General features: G+C 52.3%; 2 protein-coding genes across 6 annotated transcripts; one reads left to right on the top strand and one right to left on the bottom strand.

The window, feature by feature from the left end:
- Nucleotides 1-632: 632 nt before the first annotated feature.
- tbc1d30 (TBC1 domain family, member 30) lies at nucleotides 633-7,300 on the bottom strand. Of its 5 annotated transcripts, none has more exons than XM_061806165.1 (14): nucleotides 6,870-7,300; nucleotides 5,806-5,970; nucleotides 4,397-4,458; nucleotides 4,027-4,092; nucleotides 3,822-3,947; nucleotides 3,528-3,713; nucleotides 3,385-3,454; nucleotides 3,220-3,318; nucleotides 2,970-3,138; nucleotides 2,787-2,892; nucleotides 2,605-2,711; nucleotides 2,391-2,524; nucleotides 2,101-2,310; nucleotides 633-1,912 (listed from the first exon to the last, which is right to left on the bottom strand). In XM_061806165.1, exons 1-14 carry the CDS (start codon nucleotides 7,276-7,278, stop codon nucleotides 981-983), a joined length of 2,841 nt encoding a protein of 946 aa, XP_061662149.1. In that variant the 5' UTR covers nucleotides 7,279-7,300; the 3' UTR covers nucleotides 633-980. The 5 variants fall into 5 exon arrangements, with proteins under 5 accessions (XP_061662149.1, XP_061662152.1, XP_061662150.1 ...); XM_061806168.1 differs by lacking the exon at nucleotides 6,870-7,300 and adding an exon at nucleotides 6,043-6,180; XM_061806166.1 differs by lacking the exon at nucleotides 2,101-2,310.
- A 951-nt stretch (nucleotides 7,301-8,251) lies between these two features.
- usp44 (ubiquitin specific peptidase 44) lies at nucleotides 8,252-14,853 on the top strand. The gene is given in 8 exon segments (XM_061806205.1): nucleotides 8,252-8,392; nucleotides 8,875-10,228; nucleotides 11,199-12,368; nucleotides 12,371-12,720; nucleotides 12,815-13,016; nucleotides 13,668-13,776; nucleotides 13,875-14,092; nucleotides 14,193-14,853. Coding segments are annotated over 6 exon segments (2,079 nt in total). The 5' UTR covers nucleotides 8,252-8,392; nucleotides 8,875-10,228; nucleotides 11,199-11,293; the 3' UTR covers nucleotides 14,318-14,853.
- Nucleotides 14,854-14,859: the final 6 nt, after the last annotated feature.

Here is a 14,859-nt window from a genome sequence, read left to right as displayed (position 1 = left end):
CAACTTAAAGTGGGACTGCCACCAGCAACTTCATGTACAGTAAGTACAAAATGCTTTTCATACTTCTTTCCGATAGGGGGCGTCAGAGTATAACAATACAGTAGCTCCAGAGCTCTTCAGTCAACTTGATCGTATCCAAATTCTATGAATTGCTTGAGACAAAATACTTTTTAATGCCCCAAGTAAAAACTTTTTTTTTTTTTAGTTGTTCAAGTCACTAAAAGATTGCTTTTAAGATAATCACGGTAGATAAGTGGAATGCGGAAAAAGTTTGACTTGATTGCGTATTCTGCAGTTTGATGGTGGACGTTGATCAAAACATGAAGCTCGTTTCTGTCAATCATTTTCAGCGTTGGGTCCTCCAGGACAGTTCGATTAGCCTTTTTTGTTACACGTTGGTTCAATTAGCCGCCCTCAAAGATATTTAAAAAACTAAATGAATAAAGAGATAAAATTAGGACCTATTTTTGCACCTCACTGAGTTGTTGTGCAGCATCAAACTTTGGGTTCCTGAAAACACCGGATCTTTGTTAGCGATGATGAATAATAACCCTAAACCTGTTGAAATCTTGAATTTTTTAAATTTTTTTTTTTTTTCCCCAAATCAAAGTTTTTGGACTTTTCCTCCATAAATCAGACACCAAACTTCCATGCTGCGGTTCTTCCTTTATTTGTGTTTACATTCCTTGTGTTGAACAGTCACGGTGCTAGCATACATTTTGGTTGCGAGTGCATCTCAAAGAAAGGGGGGGGGCGGGGGGGGAACCTTTTTAGTGATTTTTATCTCTCTGGCTTAGAAAGGAGTGGATGGCTTCGGTGCGGCGCTCAAGTGTGATCGAAGTCACCTTTCAGTTCTGATTTGGCGGTCCGGTCCGCTCGAACCTGCATAGGTTGAAAGAAAGTCTCTGGTTTCCTCTCCCGGGACGAACTTTTGATTTCCAGGCGGTCACACGGTGCGCCTGACTGCCGGGAAAAAGTTCTCAACGCCTCCTGGTGGTGCCGGCGGCGCCGCTACAGTTGCGGCTCAGCTGGGGGAAGCAGACTGCGGGCGTCCGGGAGGTGGGGCCGTACAGGCCCAGGTTGCGGGCCGCCGAGGATTTCCTGGGAAGCTTGACGCACGGGAACGGCGAGAAGACTTGCGGCTTCGGCACCAAAGACAACTGCGGCGCGGGAGTGAAAGCCCGAGACGAGGACCCGACGGAGGAGAGAGACGGTGTGGACGGAGACGACGTTTTGTAGAAGCCTGGAAGGAGTGCGGGGGGAGTGGAGGGCGGCGTCGGGGAGGACGAGGGCTCGACGGATGTTAACGTAGAAACTGGAGAAGGTGACTGACTCAGACTTGAAAACGGGATGCGGGAGTCTGCCCGAGGTGGCGTGACGGCGGGGAAATCCCCATCGTCGCCTTTGGAAGTCGACGAGTCCTCCTCGGCGACTGCAGATGGACGAAGGACACGCCGGGCATCCGAAATCTGCTTTGGAGGAGGATCGTCCTCCAGGTCCACAGTGCCAAGTCGGACCGAAACCTCTTCCATCTCCGCGGGAACCTTCTCATGCACCGGATCAGCGCAACCCTCGGCGGCGCCGTCGCCGACTCTGTCTTCCGTTTTCCCGTTCTCCTCGTCCATGTCTTCGGAATCCCCGAAGCCCAGCCGGGCCCGGGCCACGTTCCTCCGATGGGCTCGCATGTGGGCCCGCCAAGGGGACGCCGCGCCGCCGTCGGAGGGCCGGGAGCCTCGCCGCCGCCCGCCCGGAGAGCCCCGAGTGGGGGACGACGTGACGGGCCGGGCCGGCGGGGGGGTGCCACCGGAAGGCCGGGAAGCTCCGCGGGGTTTCCGACCCAGAAGCAAATGGTTGATGACGGTGCTGGACGGGTTGAGTTGGGACGCGAGGACGCGGGTGGCGGGACATTTGTCTGGAGGAGCAAAAAATGTAAATAAAAAGTTATAAAGAGGTGTCAATTCTTCTTTCATTACTCACTCACTAAATTGGCTTTGGGGTGAAATTCAAGGAAAATTCACAGTTTCTGAGTCCACTTCAAACTGGAAGAGTCACAGAATCGCTCACGTCGGCGTCAAATCCCCTCTTTTACCCCGCGCCCACCTGTGCGAATGCAGAGGTGCGCGGCCTGCTGCTGCTGGCGCCTCTTGATGCGAGCGTACTGCTTCTTGAGGGCGTGGATGTCGGTGCTCATGCGCTCCGTCATCATGCCGTTGACGGCGGCCTGGTGTTCCGCCCTGGGCCCCGCCCCCGTCCCCACCCCCACCGCTCCCGGACTCAGCTCGGCCATGTCGCCCCGCTCGGCTCGCTGGTCTGGAGGCCGACGGCGTTCCGTTGTTAGTAGTTTTCGTGTTGTTGGGCAGATAAGTGAGGTGTGTAACAGTGGTTCTGACCCTTTAGGTGCTTGTGGTACCGCTGTATCTCCGGCGCCAGCAGACCCCCCAGCGGCCCCAGACAGCCGAGCGCCGACACGGCCGCGGCGGCGTCGTCGTCGTCGTCGTCCGCCTCGTCGTCGCTCTCCCAGCCGCTGACGACGACGACAAGACGCAAAAGCCGTCAGCAGAATTCCCCGCGTCTGACGTGTCGGAGCGCTCGACCCCCTCCCACCTTCCGCTGGGCTTGACCGAGGTCGGGAAGGGCGTGATGTTGTAGGTGTACTTCTCCCTCAGCTCGGCCAGTTGGGGGAACGGGAACGCCGCCATGCCGTAAACCTCCTGAAAGACATTTTTTTCCCCCCCCCTCCGCGTCAAGGCGGCGTCCCTGGTCGCCGAATCGAGCTGCGCTTTTACCTGAATGAGCTCAGGAGGATCGACGAGGTTCCGGTCCAGCATCTCCCCGGTCAGGCGGCCCATCGTGCTGTAGAAGTCGTCGGCCGTCTGGCAATACGAAATCCTCCTGGACGGGCGGCGTTTGAGTTTGCGCTTCACGTTCGAGCGGCCAAAGAGCGACGGCGACTCAAACGTTGCACTCACTCTCCCAACCGCTCCCAGATGACGAGGGCGACGCGGAACAGCACCTCGGAGCCCTCGAAGAAGACCGAGTCCCAAATCTTGAGCACGGTGGGCGCCGGCAAGCAGGTGGCAAACATGGTGAGGAACCACTGCATGGTGAACACGTTGGTCAGCGGCGGCTCGTAGCTGCCTGACGGACACGACCAGCGACTCTTTGACTCCCACGTGAAGGTATCGGCGCCGCGGAAGGCAACGTGCCACCGCGCCATACCTCCCGCCTCCTTATTGGCCGCCCTCTGGAGGTAGTGCAGGTGTTGGGACAGTCGGGGAAGCTTGACGCGCAGAAGGTCTCGGAACACCGCCATGTCCACTGAGCGAAGACCAGACGCGGGTCACGTGACGCGACGGTCCGTCTGAAGCCGCCGAGCGTTCGTACCTGACAGCGCCCGCAGGTTGTTGGCGAAGTAGCTCTCGGGCAGCACTTTGTCGATCAGGTAGATCATGACCTGCGGATGACATCGCCGTCACCACCAGCGCGCAGCCGGACGGACGACCTCACCGGGTCGGCGGCGAGGGCACCTTGAGCGCGTCGCTCTCGTCGCCCTGGGTGACAACCAGGATCAGCGCCGCCAGCACGTTGAAGCCTTGGCAGTAGCCCACCGCCTTGTTCCAGCGGGCGTACGCCAGCAGAACCCGCTTCAGGACCACCCTGTCCTGCTCCCCCTCATGGCCGCCGTAGGAACTGCAGCCCGTCCTGTGCAGGTCCTGGAAGGTGGGTACGTCACTCCGGTGTTGAACGTTTGGCTTTTCTGAGCGCTCCGCTTTTGTCAGAACAGGTTTTGGCGAGCACTTTTGAGCTGAACTTGCGGTTACCTTGACGATCTGGACGCCCAGCGAGTCGTCGTCCGGGTTGCTGCGCTCGTTGAAGGCGAAGCGGAGCGTCTTGTCCCAGTCGATGGAGATGCTGTGGAGGTACTGGTCGGCCAGCGTCAGCCACACCTGCGCGAGCAACGGTGAGTGGCACGAGCGCACACGCATTTGGGGGGGGGGGGGGTGGGTCGCTTGCGTGGGGACTCACCCGCTTCCTCCATTCTTTGGGGATGCCGGTCGGAAGTCTGGCCACCGCTTTGAGGGCGTCGTACCACTGCGGCGCACAAAAGGCACGAGATTCATATTTGCATGAAAAAAAGTTTGCCAAGTTTTGGTGCAAATTTTGTATTTAACTCACTTTTTGCTTGCAACATGAGCTAGAAATCACTGGGTAGGATTGAGTCAAATTAAAAAATGAGAAATGCGTTGAATCAATTTTGAGATAATTTTCATTCCAGCCAATGAATCAAATGAGATTTGGCGTCATTATGATTTCCTCACCATTCACAAGTTCACTGCTTTTCTTTTGACCTTAATAATGAGGCTATTGGGCAAAAATGTTTGTAAAAATTCTGGACCTGCTGAAATCCGTTCTTCCCCACAGAAGGTTCGATGGTGAACTTTAACCTCGTGTCCACTCCTGTCAACACAAACACACTAAAATAAGCGTGAAGAGAAGAAGAAAGTATTGTAGCGACGTCGCGAGTAAACGTTTGTGTACATTTTGCGTTCTTCCCCTCGCTGAGCTCATTGACAACCGTTTGAAACCGTTTTCAAGCCGGTGTGGATTTGAAGTGTAAAATGTCTTCAACTCGGAGTGACGGTGCAACACGCGCGCATGCGCACTAACTTCCGAAGAGTCACATGACTAAAACTGACGTGAACATCTGTCGCCCAACCCCGAAATGGTTGTTATGTAAAATGTCTGACCACATAGACAGGAAACATTTCAAAACCGCGGAGATGAAAATGTGAGCCAAAGGGGCGGAGCTCCGCTCAAACCGACCGCCGCCGTCAAAGTCGGACAACCTGCTCGACCGACGTCGTCGTCGTCTGCGTTATCCGCCATTTGCCAGTTTTATTCCTTGCCAGCTTGATGTCGTTCCCCGCGGCTCTGTCGGGAGCTTTGGGAGAGGATTAACTCGAGCCACGGCCACGCCCACCCGGGCGCAGATGAACGCCGCTCGGCGGCCACAACATTAGGGACACCCCGCACGCCAGTTTCGGGGTGACGTCATTGCCGCGTTCACAATGGCGGCCGTCACCTGGCTCCAGCGTGCACAGCAGCCTGGGCGCGCTCCTCGAGATGCCGTTGCGTTTCCTCAGCACGCTGCTGATGATGTCGCCGACCCCGGCCGACGCCTCCTCCTGCCGCCGCCGCCGGCGGCCGCCCGCCCGGGGCCTCCTTCCGGCCAGCGACGAGGCGGCGGCGGCGGCGGCGGCGGCACCGCCGAGGCGCTCCTGCCGCATGCTGAGCAAGTCCGACGTGCAGTCACCTCATGACTGCGTTGCGTCGACCCTCAGGTCCGTTTATATATATATATATATAAAAAAAATGTTTTTAAAAAGCTCGCAAACGCTCCGCCAATCCGTTTGGGGGGGGGGGGAAGCGTTATTGCTGCGGGTGATGCTCAACACCTTGTCCTCCTCTTCCTCCTCCTCCTCCTCTTCGTCGTCGTCGTCCAGTTTTTGCACGTCATCGGGGGGAGGCGCAAGGATGCGGGAAGCGGCGCCGGCAGGGGGCGCTCGTGTCCACTTGTTGCAAGTTTTTCAAATAAAATACCGGTGGAAGGGCGAGGGATGGAAATTGGGCTGCGCATCCAGATAATTGGAATAGCAAAATTCAGAAAGAGAATTATTGCTCCATTTCAATTCTGCGGCCAAATCGCTCTGCACTTGTTTATACTGCTGGATGACTTCCTGTGCTCTCGTGTCGAAGTCTTAAATGTTCATTTTGGTCAAGTTGTTAGTTTTTCAACATACTTACGTCGTTTCAGCGAGACGGCTTGCAGGCAGGCGGTGACGATGTCGTAGTTCTTCTGCAGTTTGTACACCAGTCGGTCTCGCCGCCTCAGCTGGCGGATCAACTTGGCCGACTGGACGCCGGTGCGGTACTTGACCTCCTGGATGATGGTGCGCAGCTCCTCTGGTTCTTAAAGAAGAAAAAAAAAAAAAGTATAATAACTTTAAACACTGTCCCCATTAATTTTGTTTTTATAGCTACCCTTTTTCAATGATTGCAATTGTGACCTCTGGGTGTTCATTTTTCGATTGACGCAACTGCGACCACATTTCAGTCTCCGGACCAGCAGGAGGTGACCGATTGGCTCAATCAGTTTCCATGTGACGTGAGGGGAATGTGGCGGATGGGAGGAGCGCAGGAAGTCCAAAGCTGAGTGTTGACCTCCTCCATTGTTCAACTTGGGGGGGGGGGGGGCGACTTGTGGGCAAACACTGCCCCCAAGTCGCACACGGACAAAGAATGCCACCTCACACATTTGGTCTCAGGACAGTTTGGCTGCTGACAAACAATAAGATGAAAAAGCCAAGAAATGCTCTCCATCTGCCGGGATGGCGCCCCCTGCTGGTGCTGCTTGGACCGTGCGCGCACACCCAAACCCTCGCACCAATTTTAACCCTCGTGATGGCGACAATCCCATTGGCTGTGGTCATTTTAATATCTTCCAGTCCACTTCAATTGCAAAAAGGGGAGGGAGCCACGGTTTGGCTCATAACTGACTTTTGACTTTGTGTTAATCTCATTGAACTTTTTCTCAATGATCAGAATATTCATAACGAGACGTGCGCTGCATGAGCGGAAGTTGCAAGAAGCCAGTAAAATGTGGGGACGGCAAACTTTTGAAAGAGCACATCAAAGTGTGAGGGGAGGGGTGGGGGGGGAATAAAGATTGCAATACTTTAAAAGACTATTTCCTAAAGTACAACACGCGAGTTACAAAAAGCACGAAAGTGGACTCGATTGCAAGAAGACTTCTGTGAAGGGAAGCTGACCCAAAGGGGACCTTGAAGGGCACCCGCGTCGCCGCTCACCTTTGCGGGCCAAATAGTTGACCTGGTGCCTCCTGGTGTGTTTCTCCTGGAGCTCCTGAAGGAATCCGGAGCCGGCGTTGCAGCGGCCCTGGAAGGCATCCGGGCCGGACGCCTCGGTGGAGCTGTCCCAGCTGTCCACGTTCCTCTTGCCGCTGTACGTGTCGTAAAGCTCCACCAGCAGGCAGTCCACGATGGACGTCCTCGGCGTGGCTGCGTCGGGGTCGCTGTCATCGGGCGGAGGGGGGACCAGCGGCGGCGGCGGCGGGGGTGATGGGGAGGCTGCCGGACCGCTGGGCCATCCCTGAAAGCTGGAGAAGTCGTCCTGGGAGGGCGCCTCCGAGCTGAGCAGATCGCGGCATATGTCAAGTTCCAAAAGTTGCCCGCCGCTGAATTGCACCTCAGACGCCATCGCTGAGCGCACGGGAACTTTCTCGGAACTTTCCTTCAAGTTGTGGCTTCGGAGGAACGAGATGGCGCATCGCTCCGTTCCTGATCCGCGCGAGCCGATCGAGTCTCCAGACACTTTTCACGCTTCCTTCCTCAATCTTTGACGGTTGCCCGGCCCACTTTTTGGCCCCAAAACTCCGCCGAAGTTCGGCTGGCAGGACAGGTGCGACAGCTTTGAGGGACCAATGAGAGGCCAGCTCCCCCCCGAAGAGCGACCAATCAGAAGACCGTTTCCCAAAAACACGAAGCCAACCAGGATTCCTTCCAGCGGCCACGTCATCGCCGTCTTTGCCTTTACATGGCGGAGAAACATTGCAAATTGAAGATTAAGGTTATGAAGAAAAGAGCATAATTCCTCACATGAATGCCACATTTTAATCGACGAAAGTTCTCCGTTGTTCGCGAAAGAAGTGCCGCTTTCGAGCAAATTCATCAACCTGGCAAGCTTTACCACACTCAAGTTTCCCTGCTGAGATAAACTGGGTAACGAACAAAATTGAGCACTTCACAAAATCCGTTTATATTGCGAGGAATTATTGGGCTCCTTGCGACATTCCGGGATATGAGTCACGTGACTGGAAAAGACGGAAGTGGAAGAGCGCAGCGATAACAGAACTTGTTGGCAGCGTCATCTTGTTTGCTGCAAAGGAAAACAAACAAGACTGCCGGTTGGGAACAGAAGCTCGTGAATATTGCAATGATAAAGCGAGCCGAGGAAATGTCCGCAAATGAAGGGGAAAAAAAAATAAAGGCGAAAATTCAAGAAATACCACAAGCACGAAGACTTCTCAGTGACGGGAGAACAACGAGCAAAGCGGAGACCTCGACAATACAAGAAATACTTCGTGCAATTACGTGCGTCGTATGTACTCTACTGTATTTATTTGGAAGATTATATTTTCTTGAGTCGCAATTGTGTCCAGTTGGTGGCGTCACAAAACTATTAAGCTAGTTTGACAACGCCCAGAATGAACACCACAGAAGAAGAACGAGCACCACAAAAGAATACAAAAATGTCGACCCTCTGAGGAATAACGAGCCAGCATTTGATGGCGTTAAGGTGGAAAAGAAAGTAGGTATGTTGCTCGTCTCTTTGGTTTGCTTGACTTTCTAACAGACGTAAATCAAAACTATTTCATTCATTAAAATTAATGTGGGAACGTCCATGGGACCGCCATTGTTACGTAGTAATCATGCGTCTTTCCTGACGTCATAGGTGCGCCCGAGTAGCTGGGAAAAAAATCATTGAATTAATAAACTGAGACAAAAAATACCAATAAAATCGAGTAAGTGGGACGTCGAGAATTATAGGGTAGAGTGGATTTTTTTTATTGAGAAATTTCTGATATGACGATCTTGTTAAACTATCTACTGTAAATGTCTAATTCATGTTTGTTAGGGGGTGTGTTTAAAAAAAAAACGGAAAAACAAATGACATGGAGACGATGCTGAGACGATACAAGACGTTTTTATAGGGTGCAAATTGCAGTAAGGCACAGTAAAATAATGTATGCATTTTGCAATACTCCAATGTATTTCTACCACCTTTTTTTTCCAGATAAAGGGCGACTATGCGGATCCCAGTGGAGATGATGACGATGACGCTTGTCCAGCTTCCAGAGAGCCCAAATGTCTCCCTTGGAGCTCTTTGCGTTCCCACACGCAGATATTTTATTTTGGGATGTCAATCGGTCGCAAGATGCCATCGTATATCTTGAACACTTTGATATGTGCAGTCCTCTGAAATCGTCCCACGTAGACTCAAAGTAAAAGTTCCGTCTTTATTTTTGTGACTTGTCGACACAAGACACAACATTTCCATTGTGCTGTTTTTTTTTTTTTTAAATTAATTATGACTCAGTTTCACAGATGTGTTCATCCCTAACGAACTGATGTGCAGTGTTGTATTTTAGTTTTTAATACAATGTAAACATTGTGCCATGAGACTGGTGTTGTTTTTGTTTTGTTGGATGTTATGAGTGCTAATGTTTTTGTTTTGATGGGTTTTTATGTTTTCTATTATTATGTAAGTCCTCATCTTATCTTTCAAAGTCCTCTGAATTCCTGAAGGTTTCTGCATTATTTGCACACACACAAAAATGAATTGTCGTTGTGAGTGGTCACCTTTTATTTCTCAGTGACTCTCAGTGCTGTGTTTTCATATCACAAAAGTATTCCGTTGCGCTAATGTGTTCTTGACATACTTTCCAAACAAAGATGATTTGGATTCTGACCTTGTAGAGTTGCAGTAAAAGTCTATTCGAGCAGAGGTTTTGTTCTCAACATTGTCGAAGACTTAGAATAACGTCAGTACATATTGACAAAAACATTTTAACTTCATCTGTGAGTTTTGAATTTGCATTTGGATCCATTTTCATGAAGAAACAAAGTGAAAACTAAACATTTGTCTCTTTTTGGGTCGCTTACAAAGCAAAGTGCGACTAAAGAAGAAATAAGAAATCAGGTCTTGAAGGAGAAAAATAAATAAAAAGTCATTTTAAAAATACCTCTCAATCAAACAAGAGACACAACACGGACAAGGATCAAATGAATCAACTCTGAAAACAATATTGAAAGAATAAATAAAAGGGAAAAAACCCGAAGGCAGAGTAAAGGAAAGTTCAGTTTTTTGTTTTTTTTTTTTTCACTTCGTGTTTGGGGCTCCGTTAGTTTTCGTTTAAAATCAAGAGAAAGCGAGAGTTGTCGAATCCACAGCTCACGGTCGCTTAGTGACTGAAAGTCATGAAATTATCACGATGAAATAAATTATTAAATTGCTGTGACAAGACGAAAATGCGAGTTGCCGCGCACGCGCTTGGCCTCAACCACGCGACAGCCGCTGACAAGATGGCGACCCTCGCAGGAGAAATAAAAGCACAGCACTGAGTGGCGTCAAAAACAGGAGAAGCTCGGTATGTGTCATATTTCGCTTTATTCCGACGCGTTCGTCCATTAAACCGGATCCGGCCCATAAGAGCCCTCGTGACGTCGGCTCCGGAGGTTAAATTTGTTCAGTTTGTGGAGCAGCAGCTAGACGGCTAATGCTAGCCTAGCATGGTCGCTCGTCAGTCGGAATGGACATAAAAATGTGTCAAAGCGTGCAAATGGTGTGCGCATCAACATTCTCCTTGTTTCGGACACGTTTCGACTTTGGGATATTTTCACTCAGTTTGGCGTTCTGTTCGCTCCACGCGAGTGTTTGTTTCCAGCTGTCTCAATTCCACGCAAGCTGCTTGACTTCGTCTGACTTTTGTTGTTGTTATTTTGTTCCTGAGTGGCAGGCAGCATTTGGAGTTCGGGGAAAATGTCAGCTTTAATCTTAGCAAAGATGACACTGCAGACCAACTTAGTTGCGCTTCATTTTCAACTTGTTGCCACTCGTCACACGACCTTACTTCCCAACGACCCGATTGTTATTGTTATTGTGCTTCACGACGATGATTTTCAGGATATTCTGGAGTCCAGATTGAACCCACTGTGGAGTGGTCGAAAGATGAACGAGTGTTCAACACTCCCATATTTTACACGCACGTTTGGTCTTAAATGTTGTTTGGGTACACAAGAAGGCCTGATCTGAGGTTTGATCCCTGAACTGCGAGGCAGGTGCGCTGACCGCTATCACCTCCGTGCAGCCTCTCCCATTGAGCCAAGTCAAACGCCGGAGTCGTATCTGCTTACGGCTCATAAAATTTTTTTTCCGATAAGGTGCCTGAGGCATGCCGACATGCATGAAACTCTATATTTTAATTGATTTTACATTTATGAAGCAAGGTGCACATTTTATGACAAAGATGTCACAGCACACTGCAAAGAGTCATTGTGTCGCAAAGGTTCTCCTTTAAAAAAAAAAAAAATGATTTTCCAAGTTTCTCTCCTCCGAAGACCTCAGCATGTCCCGGGGTGGTGCCCGTTCCCGTTGCCCCGGCGATATGAAGCCGGCGTGACGCGGCGCGGCACGCAAAGAGCTTCGAGTCGCCATGGACCGCTGCAAGCACGTGGGCCGGCTGCGGCTGGCCCCCGACCACTCCATCCTCAACCCGCAGAAGTGGCACTGCGTGGACTGCAACACCAGCGAGTCCATCTGGGCGTGCCTGGGCTGCGCCCACGTGGCGTGCGGCCGCTACATCGAGGAGCACGCCCTGCAGCACTTCAAGCAGCAGCGCCACCCGCTGGCCATGGAGGTCAACGAACTCTACGTCTTTTGCTACCTGTGCGACGACTACGTCCTGAATGACAACGCCACGGGAGATCTCAAGCTGCTCCGGAGCACCCTCAGCGCCATCCAGAGCCAACGCTACGAGGTCACCACCCGCAGCGGGCGCACCCTCCGCTCCGCCGCGGACGCCCCGACCCCGTGCGGCGCCAGCGAGCTGCAGCTCCGGGACGAGGACCGCATGTTTACGGCCCTGTGGCACCGGCGCCACGCGCTGATGGGTCGCGTCTTCCGCTCGTGGTTCGGGCTGACGGAGCTCGGGCGGGCCAGGCAGGAGGAGGAGAGGCGGCGCCAGGAGGAAGATGATCACAAACGTGAGGCGAGGGAGCGAAGGCGTACGCTCAAGAGGCAACTGCACGAGCCACCGGAGGCCGCCCCGCAGAGGAAGAGTCGCCGCTTACGTCAGAGGACTCCGAGAGCTGCGGAGGGCGCCGTCGAAGCCCCCCGAAAGACGGACACGCCCGCACCCCTGGCCCGCCGCTCTCGAACCGGGCCCAGGAGAAACGCGTGCGGAAAAAAGACTGACGCAAAACCCAAATCCGAGAGCCGCTCGTCGTCTCGCAGCAAATGGAAACGCAAACCTCTCCCCGGTGCCCCCAAAGAGGGCGGCTCGCCCCTCAAGCGGCGCCCGACGGTCACCCCCGGCGTGACGGGCCTGCGGAACCTGGGCAACACGTGCTACATGAACTCCATCCTGCAGGTGCTGAGCCACCTGCACGTCTTCAGGGAGTGCTTCCTGCGTCTGGACCTGGCGCGGGCCCTGGAGCTGCTGGCGTCCGCCGTGCACAGCCGGCTGGCCGGCGGGGGGCCCCCCCGCCCCGCTCGCCCCACAGGAAGGGAGTCCGGGCGGGGGCGGGGCTGAGCGGCGGCGCCTCGCGGGGCCGCAGCATGGAGCTGATCCAACCCAAAGAGCCCAGCTCCGAGCACATCTCGCTGTGCCACGAGCTGCACACGCTGTTCCAGGTGATGTGGTCGGGCAAGTGGGCGCTGGTGTCGCCCTTCGCCATGCTGCACTCGGTGTGGCAGCTCATCCCGGCGTTTCGCGGCTACGCCCAGCAGGACGCGCAGGAGTTCCTCTGCGAGCTGTTGGACAAGGTGCAGCAGGAGCTGGAGAGCACGGGCGACGTGCCGCACGCCCGGCGGGTCCTCGGCGTGGTCAACACCATCTTCCACGGGCAGCTCCTCAGCCAGGTACCGCGCAAACGTGTCTGCTTTGGCGTCGACTTCGCGTTGCGCGTTTATCACCCCGATCTTTGCCGTCCCAACGCGGATTTTTCCGCGGCAGGTGACGTGCGTGGCCTGCGGCCGTCGCTCCGACACGGTGGAGCCCTTCTGGGACCTGTCGCTGGAGTTCCCCGAGCGCTACCACAGCAACAGCAGCCGCGAGTGGGCCGCGCAGGCCTCCTGCCACCTCACCGAAATGTTGGCCAAGTTCACCGAGACGGAAGCGCTGGAGGGGAACATCTACGCCTGCGACCGCTGCAACTGTGAGCAGCTGACGGATAAATGTTTGATTGTTTTCTGTCCGTAATCGCCTCAATCATCACTAAATATCTGCGTGACGGCCGGTCGGAGATTGAGGACATTTTTTGCCGTTTCTGTAAAAGTGGTCGGTAAAAATGCTTGTTGTAAAATAAAAAGAAAAATTCAATTTTAAAATACTATTTTGTTATCTAATATTGATTAAACAAAGAAACCTTCAGTAAAACATTTGTATTTTATTAATATCGCATTAGATTATTTTTGATGATAGTTACAAATGTTTACTTAATTAAAATCAAAGCCATTGCATTCGGTCAGCAAATTTCTCCAAAAATTTTCGATGTACCTCATTAACCTTTACTCATTTATCTCGTAAAAACGTATCGAGATATTTTTATGACAGGGAAAATTGTAGAGAATGAAAATAATTGTGGCATTGATTTTGCATTTTTGCCTCAAATCTATGAATTCAAATGTACTTCTTATTGCATATTGGTGAGTTGGAAATGAACTTTTTCTTTTTGAAAAATATTTTGTGGTTTGTTTTGTGATCACGCGTCAAATCAACTTTTCCAGTCGAAATGATTCAGAATGCAAACGTTGTGAATTCTGCATGAATCTGAGCTTCTCTTCTTCTTGTCATTTTTGTTGAGTAGCAACGCGAAGGAGGTCCTCGTCCAAAGCGGTCCTCCTCACCCACGCAAAAAAACAGCTGATGGTCCACAAGCTGCCTCAGGTTCTGCGGCTCCACCTCAAGCGCTTCAGGTTTGACCGCTCGCGTCCGAAACCACCCGGCGCCAGATTTTTCGACCGTTGGCGTCGCATAAGAAGCCTTTTTGAGAATGCGCCGGGTCCTCCCTCAGGTGGTCCGGTCGCAACCACCGGGAGAAGATCGGCGTCCACGTCAGCTTCGACCAGCTCCTCAACATGGAGCCGTACTGGCGCGCCGGCGAGCCCTCGGCCGCGCCGGCCCCGCCGCGCGCCAAGCGCTTGCTCTACCAGCTGTCTGCGGTGGTGATGCATCACGGGAAGGGCTTTGGATCGGGCCACTACACCGCCTACTGCTACAACTCGGCGGGAGGTAAACGAGTTCTTTCCTCCCACTGAGAGGAGTTGTGGAAAAAGTGAGTTTGTTTGCCGGCTATCTCGCTAACGGGCCGCGGGAATTTTCCTGCCGGCAGGGTTCTGGGTCCACTGCAACGACTCCAAGATGAACGTGTGTTCCGTGGACGAGGTTTGCCGGGCGCAGGCTTACATCCTCTTCTACACGCAGAGAGTAACTCGGGACAAAGACCGGCCGGCGTAGTTCCAGCCCGTATGTGAAAGGACTTCTTCGTCTGTGGCAGTCATCATCTAAAGTTTGTCTTTTTTAAAAAAAAAATCAGGTGCTTCAGAAGGGCAACGCGGCTACAACGTATCGCGTACGGGGAGGCGCAGTCCTGCTAACTCGCTTTTTTTTTTTTTTTTCTTGTCGGCCCGGATGCAGGCAGGCCTTCGCAGGACCTGGAAACCCCGAAAAAAAAAAAACAAGTCCCACTTGTAGTCCTGGTGCTCGGGATCATTGCAGATCATTTTGGTCCATCCCTTTTCACATCAGCTAAAATGCCCTTTTTTAAACAACAAAAAACTATTTTTATAGAGCAGCCTTTATGAGGATTGTAATTTTATAATTCCTGATTTAAATCCACCTGCGATTTTTGTATTTTTTTTTACAGATCTTATAGGTATTTTATGTATTTAATGGAGCATACACTCCAGAGATGCTGTACAAAAAAAAAAGATTGAAATTTTAACATCAGCTCCTCCTCCATTTCTACTATGCAAATTGTTACCTCACTGTTTTCCAGA

This window comes from Syngnathoides biaculeatus, chromosome 20 (genome assembly GCF_019802595.1).
Source record: "Syngnathoides biaculeatus isolate LvHL_M chromosome 20, ASM1980259v1, whole genome shotgun sequence".
Taxonomy (NCBI): Eukaryota; Metazoa; Chordata; class Actinopteri; order Syngnathiformes; family Syngnathidae; genus Syngnathoides; species Syngnathoides biaculeatus.
Note: the sequence above shows the minus strand (reverse complement) of the source record. Positions and strands in the feature narration are given on the sequence as shown.

Excerpts from the sequence above, each read along its gene's own strand:
- tbc1d30 (XM_061806165.1), bottom strand. The coding sequence starts at position 7,278 with ATGGCGTCTGAGGTGCAATTCAGCGGCGGGCAACTTTTGGAACTTGAC. Across the intron at positions 5,971-6,869 it reads CAACTATTTGGCCCGCAAAG|AACCAGAGGAGCTGCGCACC; the intron begins GTGAGCGGCGAC and ends TTCTTCTTTAAG. Across the intron at positions 2,525-2,604 it reads TCGGTCAAGCCCAGCGGAAG|CGGCTGGGAGAGCGACGACG; the intron begins GTGGGAGGGGGT and ends CGTCGTCGTCAG.